At 45.9% G+C, this 22907-nt stretch overlaps 1 protein-coding gene across 2 annotated transcripts in view; it reads right to left on the bottom strand.

Moving 5' to 3' along the window:
• The window catches only part of MESD (mesoderm development LRP chaperone), a 65205-nt gene extending 43782 nt beyond the window's left edge, over window positions 1-21423 (bottom strand). The window contains exons 1-3 of one of the 2 annotated variants that reach the window (XM_059059159.2): window positions 21118-21423; window positions 14019-14251; window positions 11187-12628 (exon numbers count right to left, since the gene is read on the bottom strand). In XM_059059159.2, the coding sequence (XP_058915142.1) occupies window positions 12370-12628; window positions 14019-14251; window positions 21118-21324 (699 nt within the window). In that variant the 5' untranslated portion in view covers window positions 21325-21423 and the 3' untranslated portion in view covers window positions 11187-12369. Of the gene's footprint in view, window positions 1-11186; window positions 12629-14018; window positions 14252-21117 lie in introns of those variants that run through there. The other variant, XM_067030043.1, reaches the window with a different exon arrangement.
• Window positions 21424-22907: the final 1484 nt, after the last annotated feature.

The following is a 22907-nucleotide window of genomic DNA, read 5'->3' as shown; positions in this document are numbered from 1 at the left end:
AAACAGATCTCTTTTTCCCCTTCCGACTCTAGAGGGAAAACACTACATCAGGTTGAATAATGCTACAATGTTGGGTATGGAGAACGCTCTCCTAAGCAAAACCCCAAAGGCGAAATCACCAAGATTCGTTCATAGGATGACATAAAATTATTAAAATTTAAAATTGTAAATAAATAAATTGAGGAAATGAGTTTAAAAAGACCAAAAAACCCAACTGCCACTTTTGAAGAGCCTGGGGCAAAAACAGGGTGTCGGGGGCAAAAGCAGGGTACTTACTGCACATGCGCCCTGCACCCAACACCACCAAGGGGTGGGCAGAACACCTAAGCCACCTCCCTACCCTCACCCCATATTAGAAAGAAGCTTGCCCTCCCTCGGGGAGCCAGCAAGCAAGGGCACCTGTTGTTTGTTCTCACTCCCCAGCCGCAGCAGGGGCCCAATAAAGCTTTGCCTGAGTTTTTTGTCTGGCCTCTGATCAATTTCTACTGTTTGCGGAAGGCCAAGAACCCTGGTTGGTAACACACGTGTGCAAGCCAAGGATTATGGCAGAATTATGCTCCTTGTTGGGGTCCCTAAACTTTATTCACATAATTTGCAAATGGTCCCTTCATTAAAGGATTGGTACGATGCCACCTGCTTTCTACGGGGACTCCGCTGATATTTTATATATGAGACACTCTTACAAAGCAGTAAAGGGAGGGTGGGGAACACCAAAAGAAAACAGGAAGGTGTCAATTCACAGAAAAAATATATAAATGGGAAATAAATATATGTATTTAAAAATTCAGCCTCACAGCAGTGTAAAGCAACTACTAAGAAAGAAACTTTAGTCCGGGGGGGGGGCGGGGAATAAAAAAATAAAAGAGTCTCTAGTTAGAAAAAAAGAATTCAGCCTCATTGGTAATTATAAGATGCAAATTGAAACAACAGGGAGATATTATTAATCACTGAAAATATTGCAAAGAATGCTACAAGGCAAGAAGAAACAGACATTCTTAGATGAGGACAGAAAAATAATTTGGAGCATCTTTTCCATAAAGCGATTCTGTATTATGTAAAAGTGAATTGAAAATGTGTGCAGACTTTGGCTCCAAAATTCTGCCCAAGAATTTATCTAAAGAAAGAGCTGGGACTTCCTTGGCAGCGCGCAGTTGTTAAGAATCCGCCTGCCAACACAGGGGACACGGGTTCAATCCCTGGTCCGGGAAGATCCCACATGCTGTGGAGCAACTAAGCCCATGTGCCACAACTACTGAGCCCACAGGCCACAACTACTGAACCCACGCGGCTAGAACCCATGCTCTGCAACGAGAAGCCACCGCAATGAGAAGCCCACGCACTGCAACAAACAATAGCCCCCTCTCGCCGCAACTAGAGAAAGCCCGAGCACAGCAATGAAAACCCAATGTAGCCAAAAATAAATAAATAAAATTAATTGGTTTTTAAAAAAAGAAAGAGCTTACAGGAGTGCACAGCATTTGTGACAAGGATATTCACTGCAGCATTTTATATGATAATGAAAACTTTGAAACAATCTAAATAGTCAGCAGTCAGACTGGCTACATCCAGATACATACAGTCCCTTTCCCGAAATGAAGATTAAAAATGACTGTTGAAATGTTGACAATTATGAATGCTGGGTGATAAGGAACGGAATTCATTACACCACTCACTGTAGTTGCATGTTCGTGTGTACATTTAAAATACTTCCTCAATAAAAAACTGAAAATTGGAAATAACTATTCAGAAAGTACTTAGCATGACCGATCAAGAGCCTTAAAAGCAGTCCTCTTCATTGACCTACTAACTATCTGGGAATGTAGCCTAAGGAAACAAAGCTTAGGTATAAAGATGTTCTTTATGGCATTATTTATAATCATTTGACACGTTCAAAGAACCTAAATGTTTGACTCCACGGGAGTGACTAAATAAATTACGGTCTCATTTGATGAACTATTACACCTCACTGAAATAATATTGACAAAGAGCTTGTAATAACAAACTGTGCATTTGCAGAGTCAGTTGCAAAATCATTGTGGGTTCTGTAAGTCACAGAATATAACAGGCTAAAAGACCTTGGAGCTCAATTGGCCTGGCATTCTGCACGTGAGAGATGTTCTCAGACATACACACACACACACACACACACACACACATACCACACACACACACACACACACACACACACACACACACACACTTCCAGTCCTGCTACCTCCACCAAGCCCACACTCGCGTTTCTTCTGATGGTGCGCGTGCCACAGCCTCCAGGCTGGTCCCTCCAGCCTTTGCACCTCCTCCTCCCTTCCCTTCTCCCTCCTTCCTGATGCTGCCTCTCAAAAGCCCAAGGAACTAGCTTGCAATAGCAAAGTCCTCCTCGGTGGCTGCTTCCCTTGGTTAAATTCCCTTGGTGAGAGCTGTCTGGTGCATCTGAGGTACAGAGAGGTGATCCATTCTAGGCCGGGGCATATACTGATTTAAAATTAGAAGTAGGAGCCCAAAGGCAGAAAACACCATCTTTGCCCAAGAGAATTTAAAGGAAGAGCAAAGATCTTAGGGCATTTGGAAAGAAGCTTCTCTACTAGGGGTTCAGGGACCTCTTTGGCGCTGGAATGAATTCCTCTAGTTCAGTTTCTTCCAGACCTTGGTATGTGGATTCCAGGCCTGGCAGAACTTGTCACCCCTGTTTATAGAAGAGGTGAGGCCCAGGGACATCAAAATGGCACTCAAGGTCATCCAACGTGGGCTGCAGCAGGAGGCCGGGATCAAAGGGGCCTCAGTGTTTCCAGGCCCATCACCGAAGCCTCGCTCCCCACAAGGAAGAATGCCGGTTGGCAGGCCCAGCAGATTCAAAGCAGGCCAGATGTCCCTGGAATTCCTGACATTCCAGGAGGGCAGCCCTCCTTGCGGCCCCAACTCCAGGCTTCAGATTTGTGGGCTCAGAAACTTCACCTTGGCAACTTCGGCAGACTTCTCTGGAGAAAAAAAAAAAAGAAAAAAAATAGGGCTTCCCTGGTGGCGCAGTGGTTGAGAGTCCGCCTGCTGATGCATGGGACGCGGGTTTAAGCCGTGGTCTGGGAAGATCCCACGTGCCGCGGAGCAACTAAGCCCGTGCGCCACAACAACTGAGCCTGCGCTCTAGAGCCCACGAGTCACAACTACTGAGCCGGTGCTCCGCAACAAAAGAAGCCACCACAATGAGAAGCCCATGCACCAGAACGAAGAGTAGCCCCCGCTTGCCACAGCTAGAGAAAGCCCAAGCGCAGCAACGAAGACCCAACACAGCCAAAAATATAAGGAAATAAAATGAATAAATTTATAAAAAAAGAAAAATACAATAATAGTTAACACGTACAGAATGCTGTGTTAAGCACTTCACGTGGATTCACTCATTTAATCCTCACAACACGTCTATGAGGCAGGAACTTTCATTAGTGCCCATAGCCTTAAGCGAGATTAGATGATGTGCCATAAGATGATACAGCTCCTAAAGTGCAGGACCTGGCAGTGCAACTCCAAAGCTGTGCTCTAACGAGCCTCACACTAACAGCTAATGAACTGCAACTTTGCAGGGCTATGGAGAGTAAATGAAATAATGTAAAGAGCCTGCACATAGTGAATGCTCAATAAACGGAAAGGGACATAGAGCATCTTTTAATGCCATTTGTAAACATCAGGAGGGCAGGGGCTTTACTGCCTTGTTCGCCTTCACCCCCATCACCGGTTGAATTCCTGGAACTTGCAGGTGTTCAGTAGGTACATACTAGGCGAGCGGGTGTGCAGTGAGGCCAGATGGACAGGAGCAGCCGTCTTCCCAGGCAGAGCCCCACGACCTGAGTTCAAATGCTGGCTTTGACACTTCTTAGTGGTGCGACCGCGGAAGAAATACTTAACTTCTCTGTGCTTCAGTTTCTCTGTGTGTAAAATGGGGACGATACTATAGTATCGACCGCACAGGGTTGCTAGGAGGATGATGTAAATTCATTTATGTCGAACAGGACACACGGAGCAGATAATCTTTTCGGTTTCAAAGAAGAAATCCAGAGAGAGGCGTATGCAGATGTTCACAAATATTTGACAAGCACAGGTTGAGTGATCTGTTCATTAAAATAATAGCTGAAGAATTCTGCCCAAGGGTGGGTGGCAAAGTCAGAGCTTCGAGCAATGTGGATGCCGTGAAGCATGCCGGTCTCTGCTGCCCCCTAGTGGGCATGTCCTTTAACTATTTTTAAATTAATGAATACATGAAGATTTATTTATTTTGGTTTCTTTGTTTTTCTTAATTTTTCATTTTATACTGGAGTACAGCCGATTAATAATGTTGTGATAGTTTCAGGTGTACAGCCATCCATATACATGTATCCATTCTCCCCCAGACTCCCCTTCCATCCAGGCTGCCACATAACACTGAGCAGAGTTCCCTGTGCTATACAGTAGGTCCTCGATGGTTATCCGTTTTAAATATAGCAGTGTATACATGTCAGTCCCAAACTCTCTAACTATCCCTTCCTTCCCCCCTTCCCCCCGGTAACCATCAGTTCATTCTCTAAGTCTGCGAGTCTGTTTCTGTTTTGTAAATAAGTTCATCTGTATCCTTTCTTTAGATTCCACATATAAGCGATATCATATGATATTTGTCTCTCTCTGACTTACTTCACTTAGTATGATAATCTCTAGGTCCATCCATGTTGCTGCAAATGGCATTATTTCATTCTTTTTTATGGCTGAGTAATATTCCATTGTGTGTGTGTGTGTGTGTGTGTATATATATATATATATATATATGTACCACATCTTCTTTATGCATTCCTTTGTCAATGGACATGTCGATGGTGTCCCTTAATTTTTGACTTGATTTTCTTTCACAGGAAGATGCTAATGGTCTCTTCAGGGGGACCCCTGCTCTAGAGGGTTCTGGCCAAATCGCTTTCCCCAGCTGTGCCTTGGTTCTCTGGACGGTGAGGTGAAAAGAATGAACATTTCTACTTCACCTGATAGGGGTTTTATGAAACAGGCAGAGCACTGGCTGGTTCTGTGATCAGGGGCAAACCCCCTCCCCCTCCCGTTTCACCTGTGAACAGGAACTGCCCACACCTCCAAGGCAGAGCAGGTGTGAGGTTCACACAAGGTGGATAATAATGGGAGGCCGGTGGAAGTTCTCAAGTCCAAAACGTGTTTGTTGTAGCCATTATCATCCACATCTTCCTCCTCTGCTCCCCGGATGAGTTCAGTCAGGCCTGTTCTTTGGGACTTTCCTCCCAGACGTCCACCCTCAAGGACCCCCGAGTGAAGAGCCCAAGCTTTGGCTACTGTAAAGGCCCCTCAGCTTCAAGCCCAGGCCTCACCCAGCCTGGTCAACAAGGTACCTCACAGCATCATCACAGGAAAACATTTTTTTTCATCAGCTTTCAGCTTTCAGTCGAAGGGTTAATTTCTATGTTCAATAAGGAGCACACACATTACAAAAATTGGAGTTGAAAAAAAAAATTGGAGTGGACAAAGACGCCCTCCTTGAGCAAACTTGAGTCAGGTTCCTCTGAAGCCTCATCTCAACTAGGCCTCAACCTCGGCCTGCTGAGCCCAGTTTAGCAAAGAGTCCTCCCAGGTCAGGTTAATCCTCCCCCGCCTTGAAAGCTCAGCCTTGGGCCACTCTTTGGTAAGAATCCAGTGAAGCCAGTTTAGCAAGCAGCCCCCTACCCTTGATAGCTAATCTAATTTTCCATCCACTGACCCTCTCACTCTGCTCTTTGACTAACTGCGTTCAGAGTTGAATTCAATCTCTTTCCCCTTTTGCAACAGTCGTAAATAAAATCTTCCTTGCCATTTTTAACAAGTGTCTAGTACAAAATTTTTCTTTAACAGAGTCCACCAAGAGGTTGAGAAGCATGCAAATTAAAATTAATTAACATTTTATACCTCGAACTATGCCTGGCACGTAGGTGATCGATAAATATTTCTGAATGAATAAATACATTAATGAATTCAAAATAATGCCCAATTCTAGTGAGTTTTTGGCAGAACGGATGGGTCTGCTCATATACTGCTGGTGACCGTGCAAACTGATACAGTCCTTTTGGAAGTAAAATGACAACGTATAATAAAAACGTGTCCTTTGTTCCAGTAATCTTGAAAACAATACTAAAGGAGTCATCTTAAGGCGGAAGAAAAACTAATTTCAATGAAATCGACAATTGTGGGTAACCAAGAAGAACCCAAATATTCAACAATATAGGAAGAGGTCAAGAGAGTGGCGATACAGCACAGAACGAGGGTCCTGACATCTTTGCTTTGTTTCATACCCTGTTTAGACAGATAAAAACAGAGACTACAAAAAGTTAGAGTGGGGAGATCACACCAATTGCAGAAACTTCTTCAAAGTAGCTCTAGTGAAAAGCTCATAAGGATCTAGCGCTCTCAGAATCCAGGAACAACCAGAATAATCAAGACCCAGGAGGTCAGAAACTCAGGGCAAGCCCAGAAATTTCACCAACAGAAGTTCTGAAACCTTCCCTCTAGTTGTCCCACTGTTGATGACTCGGCTACCAAATCATTCAATCTCTGGCCGAGAGGATCCGATTTGCCAACCAGGTGTGTGCCCAGGGTGAGGTGCGCACCGCTGGTCCAAGTGACTGTGACCATCCAAGGTGGGTGGCATAGGGGAGTAGGGTCACTCTTGCCAACAGGGCGGCCTTGGGATGAAGCAGACACTCCTGGAAGGGGATGCGGATGAGACACAGATTAGACTCGGGCCCTTGTAAGCAGCTGGCTCAACTTGCTCTGCGGGAAAAGGGTGGGACTGTTACACAGCCACTGAAATGTGCAATGTGAAGACCATATAGCAACAGGGAAACTTCATTATGATACAAGGCTAAGTGGAAAAAGCCAAAAATAAAATTCTGTTTCTGCTATGCTGACAACTGTGCGATCGTACAGTTCAGAGATAATAAGCTGAACGGAAGCTTCTGGTCAAACGGACGGGGCTTGAAGAGCTGGGAGGCTGTGTAGGTGGGTGAATTTCTTTCTTTCACGGAGATCTTGTAACATCTGTACAATAAGGCTTTCAAGTCTCATTCTGAAAGCACGAACCTGGTAAGTCAGGGAATATGAACTCTTAAAATACGAAGAAATACTACTTAAAGACCGCTGGTTTGGGGCTTCCCTGGTGGCGCAGTGGTTGAGAGTCCGCCTGCCGATGCAGGGGACGCGGGTTCGTGCCCTGGTCCGGGAAGATCCCACATGCCGCGGAGCGGCTGGGCCCGTGAGCCATGGCCACTGAGCCTGCACGCCCGCAGACCGCTGGTTTAAGACCTTAGATTCGACCCCATACCTGCATAGCCTCACTGTCTCACCCTCTTCCTTGCTCTGACTGCTCCTGTCCTTAACATTTTCATCTTCAGGTTTTTTTTTTAAACATTAACTTCATTTTCTAAATACAGAATTAAAATATTATTTCTCTTTACTGAGCTTTGTGATGCCCCTTACTTCATGTGCCTGAAGCAAGTGCTTCACTGCCCATGCCTAGCCCTGCCCTGGCCAAAAGCAGCATTTGGCATGGCCTTTCCTCCTTCTACAGGGGCGGGAGAAACACGGTTCTTAGATAGAGAGGAACACTCCAGCCTGACCCTCCCAGAGGGCAGCCAGGGCTCTGAGGTCCATTGCTAATCAGAGGGACTCTCCAAAGGCTGGACAGGAAACCTTCTAGGAAGAGCGTTACCCCCCGCCCCCACCCCACACCCGACCCCACCAAGGTCTAGGACATTTGGTAAAAATCACAGGAGGGCACAGCCTACTCATCAAGCAAGGCCACACAGCCTGAGCCCCCTCCCTTTCCTGTTAGGTTACAGAAAAGCTGAGGAAAAGCAATACTCAGGCCTTGAATTGCAGCTCCAGGAAGACAAACAATGCTCAGATAAGGAGGGAAGGGAGTCAGGAGAATTCACCAAAGATAGATGGTCTAGGCCAAGGTCTGGGAAAGGCTGTGTCTACAAAGCATGAACAAGAGGGGGGAAAAAACAAAGACATGGTATCTATCCAAACATGCTGCAATTAGAAAACAACCACCACAAAAGAATATATGTACAAATACAGAAAAATATTCTATTCTGGGAAAAAATATAACACAAGGTGTAAATCAACTATACGTCAATAAAATTTAAGAAAATAAATAAAAAGCAAACATGAAAAAAAAATGAGACACAATAGCAAAGTTGGCAGTTTCTTGCAGAAAAGCAAACAAACAAACAAACAAAATCTGCAAGGTACAGAGTCTCCATTTGGACTTCCTGAATTCACAGAATTTAATAAAAACTTGGTTTCTGATAAAAACAGCTCAATAAAAACAGATTAAGAACAGAATGAGATTTAAAACAACTCATTTCACAGCTAAGAAAAAAAACTGGTGCCCAAAACACCAACACAAAACTGAAAATAAGTTAACAATAGAAGATAATTTTTTTTTTCACATGATGGGAAAAAACCCACCTAAATAGCAGTTGGAAATGACACACCACATTCTAGGAGAATAAAAAAAGATTTTGAAAAATCTTTTTAGCAAAATTACTGAATGATAGGAATGAGGCAGGATCCCCAGGATCTGATGGAAAAAGCAGTCGCTTCTAAGAGGAAAGATAAGGCTGGCCTCAGACCACTCCAATGGAGCAACGGGTGTGTTACACAACTTGTCAGTGTACAAATAACACTCTTAAAGAAGAATCAGGAGACGGAAGGAAGTTTGAGAATTCCTCCACCTTGATGAGGGATTAATACATACTAAGTTGGTTTAATTTAAAAAGAAAAAGAGGTTTAACATTATAAAGGAAACAAGTACTAAAAACCACAACCTAACTATCAAAAACTAGGGCGGTAGAAGGATGTCTAATTATTAAGTTCTCATGTTTCACAGTTGATCGTCAAAGATGTCATGTGAATGTATTAAATCAAGAGACATGAAAACAAACATGAAAAAGTAAAATTGGGGACTTCCCCGGTGGTCCAGTGGTTAAGACTCCACGCTCCCAGTGCAGGGGGCATGGGTTCGATCCCTGGTCGGGGAACTAAGATCCCGCATGCCGTGCAGCGTGGACAAAAAAAAAATTAAGAAATTTAAAAAGTAAAAATGAATTTATAAATGTGCATGTGTACATGTATTATATACCCCCCGCCCCTCCCTTAAACATGACATTTCTCTTGTTCATGAATCTGCAGATCAGGCGTGGCTTTTCTGCTTCCTGCATGGCTGGAAGCATTTGAAGGCTCACTTGCTCACCTGTCTGCACCTGGGCTGGGATGACTCCTAGCTGGGGCTGGAACAGGTGCGGCTCTCTGAGCACCTCTCTCTCTTTCTGGCTCCTATACGTGGCCTCTCCACTAGGGTGGCTTCAGGGTAGCCAATGAAGATGTGGTCTTCACATCTATTAAATTGGCAAGTGTAACGCCCAGTGCTGGCCAGGATTTGAGGTCTACTGTTAGCAAAGCTAAGTTAACAAAACCACGTTGGAGGGTCATTTGGCAGTCTACATGGGAAGGTTAGAATTTGTTTCTTCTAGCAATTCCACTGCTAGGAATTTGCCCCTCAGATATAAACACAAGTTTACCAAAATAGTTGGTAATATGTTAAAATGTCCAGTGCAGCACTGTACGTACTAGTGAGACCCTGAAAACTCAACGTGCATCAGCAGGGACTGTGCAGGGGAACCGTGGGTCAAACCTCACCCCCACCCAGCTCATCCTGCGCCACCTTCAAGCAAGGCCTGAACTACTGACTTGCCCCTCACACTAACCACTGCCCGCTTCCAATCAATTCTCTGGTGTAGCCAGTGCAAATCAGATGACCACTCGAATCCACCCCACCCCAGCTAAAATCCTTCAGTCCTCCCGAATCTCTACCAGACCCTGTGCACCCCACACAGATGCTACAGTTCCAGCTTTCATCCTCATTACTGGAACATACAAGGTCTAGGGCTTCCCGGGGGGAGGGGGGGAGGATAGCCAGGGAGACAGGAGTTACAGGACAGCAGGCATTTAGCTTTATCGCCTGGTAAGGTAGTTCCGTACCTTAACAGCTGGCTTTCAGAGGTGGATTTTCTACGTGAATGGGCCCCTCTTACATAGGAATCTTCCAAATAAATCGTCACTTTCATAATTCTTATTCATAAAGGTGTACTGTTTCTTTAAGAGATCCCACAGACTTGTATAAGCTCTCGGCCCCCATAAAACCTCCATAACTCACCTGTCCAGCCTGGTCCTGTGCTGTGCCCCAGCCTCTTCATTGGCCTTCCTGCTGTCCCTCCTCTGTTCCGTCTAACCACAGGGCCTTTGCATGGACTGTTTCCCCTGCCTAGGTTACTTCCTCCTCCTGCCTCAGAGAGGTCCCCTCTGACTATCCCAAGATTCCTCCACTTCTTGGCACTGTACTTCTTTCCTATTTCAACGGTTGCCATTTCACTTTGTATAGGATTAATATTTGTCTTTCCCCACCAAATCACTGTTTCACGATGGCAGGGGCTGTATCCACACTGTTGCTGGCATCTAGTGGTGCCCAGCATGTAAAAGAAGCTTAGTCAATACAGGCTGATGTGGCCGCATATCCCATAGGAAGCAATGAGACAGACGTGTACACTGTGACACAGAAAGCCAGCTAAGTGGAAACACAAGGTCCTGGGCAGGGTGGAGGGTGTGAGCCCTTGTGTTTAATGAAGACAAGCATCCAATCAGGACGGCTGCCCTATACACGAGGCCATCATGGCTACAGATGACAGAAACCCAACACATCGCCCAAGTAAAAACTGAAAAAACCCAGGGACAGGGCTGGTTTCAGACGAGGATGGATGCAAGGGCTTAGGCGATACCACCAGGACTCGGCTCTCTCCTTGCTACTCCCCACTGCCGGCTTCATCCTCAGACAGCCCTCCCCTGTGCAGGAGGGGCAGGAGGGCAGCAGCAGCTCCTGCCTCACTTCCCTGGGTTCAGATTGTATGAGAAACACAGAACGCCTCTTCCTGAGGCGGCTCAAGCAGACTCACCCTGGGATTAATTCCTCCCTGGAGTGGGGGGCCTGCAGGGCAAACATCCCCCTACAGCACAGAACAGAAAACGAAGAGGGTGTGGATCACCGTGTGGAGATCTGAATAGTCACCAACAGAAGGGGAAATGTAAGGCCAAGACAAACACATATCACTACAAACCAGTAAGTGTACCTTTCTTTTCTTTTTGAAAACAAATTAACAGTAGCTTCCATTGGGACAAGGCAGCGGCAGCAGGGGAGGCCAAGCCTTTTTGCTTTGTACCATTCTTTAACGATGACGTTTTGTAACCGCGTGCGTGCTGTTTTTAATTTGTTAAAATCACAATGGAAGCCTTTTTGAACAAATAATTTTAGTTCTTAAAAATGACACCTGTGTATAAATTCTGTAACTCTCAGAGGCTGTGACGTATGAATAGCAACATCAGACAGTAACAGGTAGCACGTCATATTAGTCCCATACAAAAACACCACAAATTTAGGCACTTTATCCAAGAAAAACGTTTCGAAGTGAATGAGGTTATGGAGTCTTCTGCTACACTCTGCAAAGAACTCTGCTGATGCCCGATTTACACCCTTGAAAATCATCACATTAAATGGAACACACAACTCTCAACACCGGCATTACTCTTTCCTAAATAAAGTTATATTCCGACAGAACCCCTGGACTTACAGACCACATAAAACCTGACAGATACCAAGAGTTCTCTATAACTGACGAGAGGGATTCAAGTCCAAGAAACTCAAAGTGAATACTTAGGATTTCCATGTTGCATTACTTTCTGTTCTCTGCATTTTCTGCACGGATTTGGGCTTCAAGCGTCCTGGTGTCCTGATTGTATATTTAGATACCGGAGCTCCGTGCAGTGCTCCTGTGGAGCGTTTTTAATCTCACAGTAATGAAGTGATGTCTGCGGCATGGAGAGCCTGACTCAATTAAGTCAGGAGTCTTAAGTTTGCCGGATGAGAACCTGGTATCCTTTCAGTTAACAGAAATAAAAAGCATGGATACAGCAGGCTGCCGGATGAGAGCAGGTGCAGTGAAGGAAGCGGTGCCACAATCCGGCCAGAGACTCCCCACATTTATGGGAAACAGCGGCACCCCAGGTTTCCATTTAAAGTGATTTTATGGTAAACGTGAATTCGTCAGTGTCCCATGTTAATTACAAAACCTCTGTCTTCTGACTTGAAGCCTTTTAAACAGTAACTCTTACACTGACCAGAAACTGGTCATGTGGCAGACCTTTTCCAGCAGAGAACTCCTGGCTGTGTGGTTCCCATGCCCGCCCCCGGCCCACGCGCCCTGGCTGAGCTCCCCGCGCTCCTCTGCAGAGCCCGCAGCTGCCCCGCTACAGCTCTTCCCTTTTACTCCCAGCTCGATTGCTTTCCTTTGAAGCCCGAGGTTTCGGCTCTCCCCCCTCCTTCTTTTTGCCTTTCTCTTGCTTGGTTTTATTTTTCTCTTTGCTTCCTCTTCCTTTGCCAGGGTACACCTGTCCCTCCAGAGTTACATCGGCGCACCTGTCTTGACTGACCAAGAAGTCCTTGATCTCCCAGGCGTAGCTGCCGTCACGCAGCATGAAGATGGCACGGTCTGACCCCACGATGAACCTTGACAGAGAGACGGGACCGTAGTCAGCTCACCGCTAGTACAGGGCTAATGGGTCAGAGAGGTCCTGTGGCACTTAACCGAGAAATCTTTTTTCAAATTCTACATGAATACAGAACAAAACATTCTATTTTCGAAGGTCTGACAGTCACTGTTTGAAAATACTAGCTGGCTGAACTATTTAACACCTCAGCTCAGATCAAAACAAAGGAGAACCTCGGGGGGGGGGGGGGGCGCGGGGTGTGTGATGTAGAAATGGCTGCTCACATGAAGGGTGGGATTAGGAAGAGGGCCTTGGGAGGCTGAAGACGGGGCTCAGGGCCTCTGCCGGGGCAGCAAGGGGGAGGCTGCCATTTGGGTCCGTTTTACATTCTGAAGGGCCCAGCTAAGCTTTCATTTGACAAAAGGCCTCTGCTGATAAAGGCTGAAAAACACCAGTTCAGATCAGGTCATAAGAGGCCCGTGACGGGCTCAGGAGGATGCTCGGCCTCCGAACAGAAATCCTAACCCTGGAAGTTAAAGCACGCATCCAAGTACGCCCACACTCACCAGGCCCCAAGGAGCAGAGAGGAACAGAATGGAGCCTGGGTGGATGGACCACTAGTGTGGCCAGTGGGCACAGTCCTCCCGTCCCCGAGGGGCTACACCTACGACACCACCCTTCCGTTTTTTAACGCCCCACCACTTCAGAGATCGGTGAGAGCTCTGGACCAGTAACCACCACAGCACTGATTTGTTCCCCTAAGTGTCTACTTAAGCTAACAAAAGCATTCTGCCATCCTGGACACTCTCTGAGTACTCCTTCATTCCTTTTCATTCCGTTTACATTTCTGGAACTAAGATGTTTGAAGACCCTAAATTTCAGAACTGTTTTTGGGGAAGAAAAAGGAAATTCCTTAAAACTGCATCTTAGGAGTATATTGACCTCTGACAACTGGGCTCCTTCGCTTTAAAAAGTAACAGTCTGCTCCAAGCTGATGTGTAAACATAGCTACACAGAAAAAGCATCCTCTGACGACCAGAGACTTCTACAGGAAGAGGCGCACTACTGTCAAACTGTAACTCATTTGCCCACAAAGAGGCTAAGCGATGCAGCTTCTTAGTCAGATAGAAGGAAAGTTAAAAGACACAAAGATAAATAGCTTTAGGATCAAATGAGATATTAAAACAAACAAATAAATAAATTTACTGGCTTGGACCAGAAATGAATGCTCTTCTTCAAAGAAAAAAAAAAAAAAAAGGTAAATAAATAAATGCAAAAGAAGACAGACTAGGATAGGAAAGGTCCAGAGCCCTCATAGGTACTCTGCCAGGAAGGATATGCCATTACACAGACACAGGAAAAGCCCCAGCTCAGCCCCCGTTTTCTCGGCAAGGCTGTTGCTGCTTTACCTCTGGACGTCGTAGTTGGCGTTAAAAAGACTGCCCTGCCAGAGGCTGGTGATTTCCTCCGTCTCCTTCTCCGTGGGGCTTCCTGATACAGTGACAAACATCATAAGGGTCTTGCCCTTCTTTGTCATCTTCAATATGCTCTCAGGCTTGCCCGGGTCTATCTGTGAGAAGTCTATAGGTGCAGAGGGTCTTTTGTGCTCTGGGAGATCTCCTTCTTCTATGTCGTCATCTTTCTATAAGGATGGGGGAAAAAAGCATCAGACAGTGTGCATTTCAACTGGCAAAGGCAAGAACATCTGCCTATGATGTCAGGTGCAGGTTTACGATCTAAATTATAACAGAAAGAAGTAAACCCAGGGGATTCCCTCCTCCACTTGACTTTCAAGCAAAGTCTAAATTTCAGGCAGCACTCATCACTCCAGGTCACCAGTCACAGAGAACCCCACGTGATGGGTTTCTAAAGCTTTTTCACCCTCAAAGAAATCTACCCAATATGGTAGATTATAAGAACGGCTGCATTCGGGTTTGGCCATACAATTAAATACTACGCAGCAGTGAAGAAAAACAAATACTGATACATGCAACCAATCTCAAAAATACTACACTGAGTGACAGAACCGGGCACAAAAATCAGACACGTTCTACAATTCATTTATCTGAAACTTAAGAACAGGTAAAATTAATCCAGGATGACAGAAGTGAGAACAGTGGCTGCCTCTGGAGGAGAGGGTTACAAGGTGGGACTGACTGAGCAGAGACACAGGGGTATTTTCTGGGGTGATGGGAATGCTCTGTATTTTCACAGGGGTGTGGATAACTTAACAGATGTATCTATTTGTCAAAACTCATGAATTTTCACTGAATACTGAAAATCTGCATTTCATGTACATCAATTCCACCGAAAAAAATAAGAACCATAAACAAATACTCAATTCTAGGTAGGAGGTTTGGTTGTTGCAGTGGTGTAAGCTAGCAATTCTGAACCACAATCTGTGAATTCTAGGCTTGAACAAAGGAGCGACTGTATTGAGGTTAATGAGAACCAGGTCCTTCCCTTTGGGGAAGGGAGCTACAAATACAGAAGGGGGAAGAATTACCGGAGGCGCTGGGCTGGCACTGGAGGCAGTAGAAGGAACTTATGATTTTTGATAGACAGATAGATAATAATATTTAAAAGAACCAGGGTTCCACACAGAAAAGGCTAATTCCAGCAAAGAAAACAGAAGATGAGTCTGGAATATCTTCTTGTATCAGAAAGTGAGAAAGTGCTTGGAGAATTATGGGATGTGTCAGAATGAGACAGAAGCCAACATGAAACAGAGCTCATGGGCCTAATCTGGAATAATTAGAAAATCAAAATAATGACAGAATGATTTATAACTCCCAAATAAAATAAGAACCACTGAATCCAGACCCATATAAACAAGTGAGCTAATTGCTAATGGTAGAATGCCAACCAATACACAGAAGATACATGAATTAAAGCCACGTAAAAGAACCTGTGTTCGTTGGAGAAAAGGCTACTCCCAGAAGCAAAAAGAAATGCAGGGACTTCCCTGGTGGCGCAGGGGTTAAGAACCCACCTGCCAATGCAGGGGACACGTGTTAGAGCCCTGGTCCGGGAAGAACCCATATGCCGTGGAGCAACTAAGCCTGTGCGCCACAACTATGGAGCCTGCGCTCTACAGCCCGTGAGCCACAACTACTGAGCCCACGTGCCATAACTACTGAAGCCCTTGCGCCTAGAGCCCGTGCTCCGCAACAAGAGAAGCGACCGCAATGAGAAGCCCGCGCACCGCAATGAAGAGTAGCCCCCACTCGCCACAACTAGAGAAAGCCTGTGTGCAGCAACACACACCCAATGCAGCCAAAAAAAAAAAAAAGGAAGTGCAGTACTGCTCGATGTTAACATCACATGGATGATCCTTGACAACATTTTGGTAAGTGAGTAAGTGAAAGAAGCCAGACACAAAAGACTACATACACATTGTATGATTCTACTTATATGAAATGTCCAGAGCAGACGAATCTATGGAGACAGAAAGTAGATTAGAGGTTGCCTAGGGCTGGCTGGAGGGCTGGGAGGACTCGGAGGGGTGACTGAGACTATGGAGTTTCTTTTTGGGGTGATGCAAATGTTCTAAAATTGACTGTGGTGATGGCTGCATAACTCTCTGAATATTCTAAAAACCACTGAAATGTATACTTTAAATGTGAACTATATGGCATGTGAATTATATCTCAATAAAGCTGTTATAAAAAAAAAGAAGAAAATCACATGAAAAAACCCAACCTAAAATGAAACAAAAAGCCCCTATATACTACTTGGGCCTCTTGACAAATCACTGAAGGGCCAAGGCTTAAGACACCAACAATGTAGTAAACATTTTTTTTTTTTTTTTTTTTTTTTTTTTTTTTTTGCGGTACGCGAGCCTCTCACTGTTGTGGCCTCTCCCGTTGCGGGGCACAGGCTCTGGACGCGCAGGCTCAGCGGCCATGGCTCACGGGCCCAGCCGCACCACAGCACGTGGTATCCTCCCGGACCAGGGCACGAACCCGTGTCCCCTGCATCGGCAGGCGGATTCTCAACCACTGCGCCACCAGGGAAGCCCAGTAAACGTATTTTTAATAAAAGATGAGAATGAAAGAATTCTGAAGCAGTGTTTGGAGGTGATCCATATTTGTATCAGACCTAGGATCTGACTTCAGCTCCACCTAACTAACCTGTGTGGCCTTGGACAAGACTCCATAATCCTCGAGGCCTGTTTCCTCATCAATAAGAGGAAAAGCAGAACTAGGTGATCTCCAAGGCCCTAGCAGCATGGCGCCAGCCTTTTCCTCAGCTCTGCCATCCTCTCAACTGATCCACTTCTTCCTCATTTTGCTCTGAAAGAGCTGCTGGTGACCTGCAGGCAGGAGCGTGGGCTGCACTGTCACACGGACTTGGGTTCGTCTCCAGGTCCCACCCCTATAGCTGTGTGGCCTTGGAGAAGTGGAAAATCACTTTCCTCACTTATAATGGGGGCGGAGGGTAATGATGGCATCTCCCTCCTAAGCTTGTTTGGGGGATTTAATGACACAAAGGTAAGCAGTAAATACTTAATACATGTTGCCTATTATCACCTGGCCCTCTGTAACTGGCCTCTAGCCAACTTTGGAAATCACCCTCTCAAAGTACGGAAGAGCTCCTGGTGGCCAAATCCACAGGCTGTTTCTGACTGTATTCTCTTCTATTTCTCCATAACATCTGTTATGGTTGCCTTAAAATACTTCGAGACGCCTAGTTGGTTCAATTACCTAGAATATTTTTATTTTTCAAGCTGATCCTATTAATGGTCATGACATTAACTCAGTAGGTCACAAGCACCATTTCTTTTTCACGAAAATATAATTAAATAATCATTAGTCTAGTGCATACAGCAAAGGTAAGGATCGTTTCAAGAACCTTTAATTTCCATTTTATATGTTTGAGGGTGAGTTTCAGTTTAAAAAGTTAAAGAAAACTAGTACACTAGATGCAAGCAATTGTCCAGGTCTATTCTTAGTTCCACCGCTTCCCTGAGTAAGCTTACCTGTTCTATCACTTTCTCTAAACTGAAAGCAATCAAACGCTTGCCCCCAAGCAGGGCTGCGGCTACGACCGGCTACGACCAACTACGACCAAGCCGGCCCTCCTCACACCCTCCCCAGGCTTGCCTCCAGGCCAGTCTTGCATTTCTGACCAGCTTCACCACTTCTCCACTGCTGTTTGTCAAATTTAATAGCTACAGAGCTGAACTCCCTTTTTCTGTAAATCCTTTTCTTCCTCCCAGGGTCCTTGATAATAATACCAGCTCGGGCATTTGTTACTTCCCACCTCAGAACAATTCTGCAAGATCCCCATTGAATAGAGAAGTGGATGAGGCTCAGAGAAGGTAAGTAACTTACTCGAGGCCACAGGCTTGAAGGAGTTGATGCTGAAGCACAAACTCACAGTCTGGCTCTGAATCCCTCCCCACCTGCCCCTCCGCAGCACCTGGTTACAGTAATGTAAGAAGGAATCGCCTTAGGTTTTCCTATACCAACCAGGACTCAGCAGTTGTTGCAACACGGTGGAAGTGGAAGGAAGTGGAAGTTCTCCCCTTCCTGCCCCACTCCACACCTGAGGCAGGCCTCTCACTGCGGGGATGATGTTCACACTAGCAGAGGAGTGGGGGAAGAATTCAGGGATTGCCAGCAGGGGAGGAAGCACTGCTTCCTTCAAAAAAGCAACCAGAGATGGATCTGCTCTCCCACAGAAAAAAATAACTGCTACTGGGGAAGGGCACTCAAGCTTGCAGAGTGTCTGCAAACATTAGCTCATTTCATCTGCAAGGAACCCTGCGAAGAGGGATGTTATCTGGCTTTACAGATAAGGAAAATGAGGATCACACAGTTACCAAGGGTTAAGGCTGAGTTCAAAACCTCTGTCCTTTCACTACATTATCCTTGTCACCTTCCTGTTATGCAGTCAATCAAGTGCCAAGTTGTGTTAAGAGCATAGAATCTCTCACATTTCTTTCTCTCTTCTAACCCATTACTGCAGCTTCTAGCTTAACCCAGGTCCTCCTCATCCCCCTTCGTTTGCACTCAGTTCACCAATCTGTATGGCAGTGTAGTAAAATGGGTAAAAGAACAAGCTTTAAAGTCAAGTGACTGAATTTGAAATTAAGCTAATTTGCTGTGTGCCTTTGGGCAAGTTACTTAACCCCTCTGTGCCTCAATATCATCATCTAGAGAACAGAGATAAGTACCTCCCTCCACAAACAGGTAAGAGGATTAAATGAGATAAGAGTGTTTAGCTTTGTTAGCTAATGAACACTCGATAAATATTAGGCTGTCTCTGCCTTCAGAGTTTCTCCCTGTCCATCCATCTTAAACTTTGCTGACCAACTAATTTTCCTGAATTTTAGCCCTAATCATGATATTCCACTATTCGAAAACGTTCGGACAGCTGAAACAACCACTCTAGGGCATACTCTGAAGCCTTTTAAAAATATTACAAGGACTTTGCAGTAACCTGGGGAAATGCTTAATATATAGCAAAAGAAAAAAAGAACAGCAGAAAATTCTATTGATGCTATGCTTTCAGCTGTAAAAACTATGTCTGAATACAGAAGGGGAACCAAAAGACTACACACGTTTTGGGATGAAGTTATGGATGATTAAACATGCCAGTATTATAACATTTGGGTAACACAACTTTTCAAACTCATCAGGGACTACATTTTTCCTTCTAAATAAAGTCCAAACCCCACAGGATTCAAGACCTAGCAAGGCCTGGTTCTCACTAACGTTTCCATCCTTACCTCTCACGATGTGGCTTCGGAAAGTCTGTTCCAGCCAACCTATCCAATTTATTATATCAGCGTAGCTAACAGTTGGAGCTGCACTATTCTAGGTTCTTTCCAAGTTTTCTCAGTTAATCCTCACAACAACTCTGCGGTGGGTACTAACACCTCTATTTTGCAGGTGAGGAAACTAAAGTCCAGAGAGGCTCTTTACCAGTCCAAATTTCCAAGCTGAAGTGGCCTGAACCCAGGTAGCCTAACTCCACAGCCTGGGCTACTAATATTTACTCCATTCTGCCCAGTCCCCGCACGCCCCAGCCACCTCAGCTCACACCGCTCACTTAGGAATGCCGTTCTCCCGCACTCCCTGGTCTACCTAAAACACTATTTCCTTCCTGAAACCCTTTGAGATTCCCGCAGCACTTTCTTTTTATGGCACTCAGCCATTTCTACTGTGTACTGCAGTTATTTTTACTGTTAACTGCTATTCCTGATGCTTGGATCCCTTGTACACCTCTGCAGCACCCGTCTTTGTCTTGCTCAGGGTCTGAATGTTTCCAGGCTAGGCTTTCTGCACGAGATGCGATTCTCACTTTGGTGGATCAAAAACTGCATTTGCCAGAGTCCAAAAAGAGACTGGGAGATTGCAAGGGAGATGGAAAGTGGGGAAGGAACTGCTGCACCAAGTTCCTTTTTCCTGAGTGGCTGGCAAACACCCAGATCGACCCTGAGCTTTCCTTCAGCTGCAGGTCAACATGAAAACTGCTTTCTTCCAGTCAAATGCATCAGATGGTACTTTAAACTCATGTCTGAAAGCCTCTATCCAATACAAACACACACAGATAACCACAAAATAACAAAACATCAGTGTTGAAAGAAATCATCCAGTAAAATTTCATTCTGCACGTAAGGAACCAGAGGTCTAGAGGGGAGACCTACTTGCCCAAGGTTGCACAGTGAGCAGAACCCAAGCTTCTGACTCCAGTTCGCCAGCTGTGCAAATGAACCAGGACAAGACACCCACCTCTGGATGCGAAAGAGGCAGCTACGTGGTTTTGGTTAGTCAACCTTACCTAAAAAGGTTATTACCCACTCCCTGTAATTACACACTCCAGTGCATTCAAGTAACAAATCAGAAAACTGACTCTCACAAAAACAAATCATTGCTCCCTTAAGCGAAAAATGTGAGCTCCACGAGAGACCGCCACTAGCCTCTGCTACCGCCTCCCCTTCCCCACCCCCCTCAAATTTAAGCCACTCACAAAAACTCTCAGCAGGGACATATGACCAAAATGGGCACTCTGAATTCCTACTAACTTAGAACACGGGAGAACTATGAAAGCTGAAACGGCCCTCTTGAAAGATAATCCTCACCAGGCCCCTCTCCCATCCACTCGCCCCATTCTTCAGGAGCGTAATGGAAAAGGTCTCCCTTCCCATTAGCAGGGCGCACTGACCACGGGGAGCAACGCGGCGGCGACCAGGGCACTGAAGGCAAAGTAGGGCTGAATAGGGAGAGGCTGACCCGTGACTGGAGTGGCCCGGGGAACGGTGGAAGAGGACACTGGGATGAATGTCCTGGGACGGGGGTCTGCAGGGTGATCGGGGGTCAGAGGAGGCACTGAAGATTAGCGGTGGCTGGAGTGGGTCAGTAAGGGCTCATGGCATGCGTAGAGAGGAGGTTAGTGGGTCGGAAGATTCCGAGACGGAGGTCTAAAGGGTCCCAAGACGGAGGAGGTAAGAGGTCACTGGGAAGGGAAGAGCCTAAAGGGTGTGCGCGCGCCGCGGACCTCCCACTGTTCCAAAAGACGAGCCATGTCCGCGTCATTGTAGTCGCGAATATCCTTCTTCTTCTTCCGGAGAGGTGGGGTGGCCTCGCCGGGCGTCTCGGCTGGGCCCTCAGCGGCGAAGGCCCTCAGCGGCAGCAGCAGGAGCAGCAGCAGTTCAGAGGCACAGAGAAGGACCACGGCGGCACGGGCCCAGCCGGAGGCCGCCATCTTCGTCGCGCAGCGCCGTGCCGCCGCGGAGACCGGACCTGCGCGAGCCGCCGGGCCCGCCCTCTGCCGTCTCCTGCGTGGGACACGCCTCCAGGCCCGCCTCCACAGGCTGGAGGCCCCCCCCGTGGTTCCGCCTCCCTGCCCTCGGTAGCCTACCAGGCCCCGCCCCGGCCCATTTCCTCCAGCCCCCACCTCCTGAAGACCCGCCTCCTCCGCCATCTTGGCCCCGCCCCGCCCCGCCCCACGGGTTTCTCCGGCTGGTCCGGTTGAGGCTTTCTCCCCGGGCTGGTTCGGACCCGAGGTTCGGGCCCGAGTGCTCGCCTTCATTTTCCGCTGGAGGCCGACGTTTTTCTCTCTAACGCGCAGGCCGGGTCCAAAAATTCCCTCAGGGCCTCTAGGAATCCTCAAACAGCGCCTCACGAGGCCTCAGCTTTTCCCCTGTGAAATGAATTAGAGCTGGAACTTCTAGGAGCTGCCTTTGCTCTAAGAAAGCAGGTTTCACGAGGTCACACGTTTCCTCCCAGTCTCCTACAATTTCCTTTGAAAATAGCCTGTTGAAAAAGTGAGTGGCAGGTAGAGCAACTTTCTCAGGAGATCGTAAATAGATCGGGCCCAGGGCTTTGCTGCTCAGCAGAGAGCAATTCGTCTCTCAATATTACTGTCATCTCTTGAACTTGACAAAGGTTTTTTAAAAAATCATTACTTCTCATCTGTAAAACAGCTTCAGTATCTCTTCTGATTTTAACCTAATACTGTCGGCTGTTTAATCCTTTTCAAGGTTGAATCATTCTGTTTTTTGTTTCTTAAAAAGATTCAGCCCAGAGATGCTTTAAAATTCCACGGGTTTTAAATGGCTGATCTGCTGACTTCTTTTAAATTTTTAATTGGATAAATAAGACGAATCACTTGCTGAAGCTGTAAAATATTCGACCATTGTACAAAAACATTCTGCTCTATTCCACACCAGCCACAATTCTGTTTCACACCGGTTATCAGTCTGTCGAATACTGTATACATTTTTCTATACATTTACAAACATCAAAGTGTCTCTAGAAATGGTTTTGTTGCATTTATGTGTGTTTATGGCAGCACACTACAAATCGGTATGCATGTTAGCTCTTTAAGGGTTTTCCACTTATCAGTATGATGTGATGAACTTTCATTCTTTATACTGCAGTATAGTATGTTTTGGTATTAATATGCCAATAGTTTATTTCCTTATTACCCTACTGATGGGCATTTACTACCAATTCTTCTGCTATTACCAAAAGAAAAAAAAAAGCCATAATAAACCTCTTTATTCATGCCTTGTGTTATGGGCTGAATTGTATCCCCCGGAATTTCATATGTTGAAGTCCTAACTCCTCAGGAGCTCAGAATGTGACTGTATTTGGAGACAAGTTCTTTAAAGAGGTAATTAAGTTAAAATGATGTTGTTAGGGTGGACCCTGATCCAATATGACTGGTGTCCTTGTAAAAGAAGAGGAAATTTAGACACAGTCATGTATAGAGGGGAGACCACGTGAAGACACAGGGAGAAGATGGCCATTTACAAGCCAAGGAGAGAGGTCTCAGAAGAAACC

The sequence above is a fragment of the Kogia breviceps genome, chromosome 3, assembly GCF_026419965.1.
Source record: "Kogia breviceps isolate mKogBre1 chromosome 3, mKogBre1 haplotype 1, whole genome shotgun sequence".
In the NCBI taxonomy this organism is placed as follows: Eukaryota; Metazoa; Chordata; class Mammalia; order Artiodactyla; family Physeteridae; genus Kogia; species Kogia breviceps.
The sequence above is the reverse complement of the archived record's forward strand: the minus strand, read 5'-3'. Positions and strand labels throughout refer to the sequence as shown.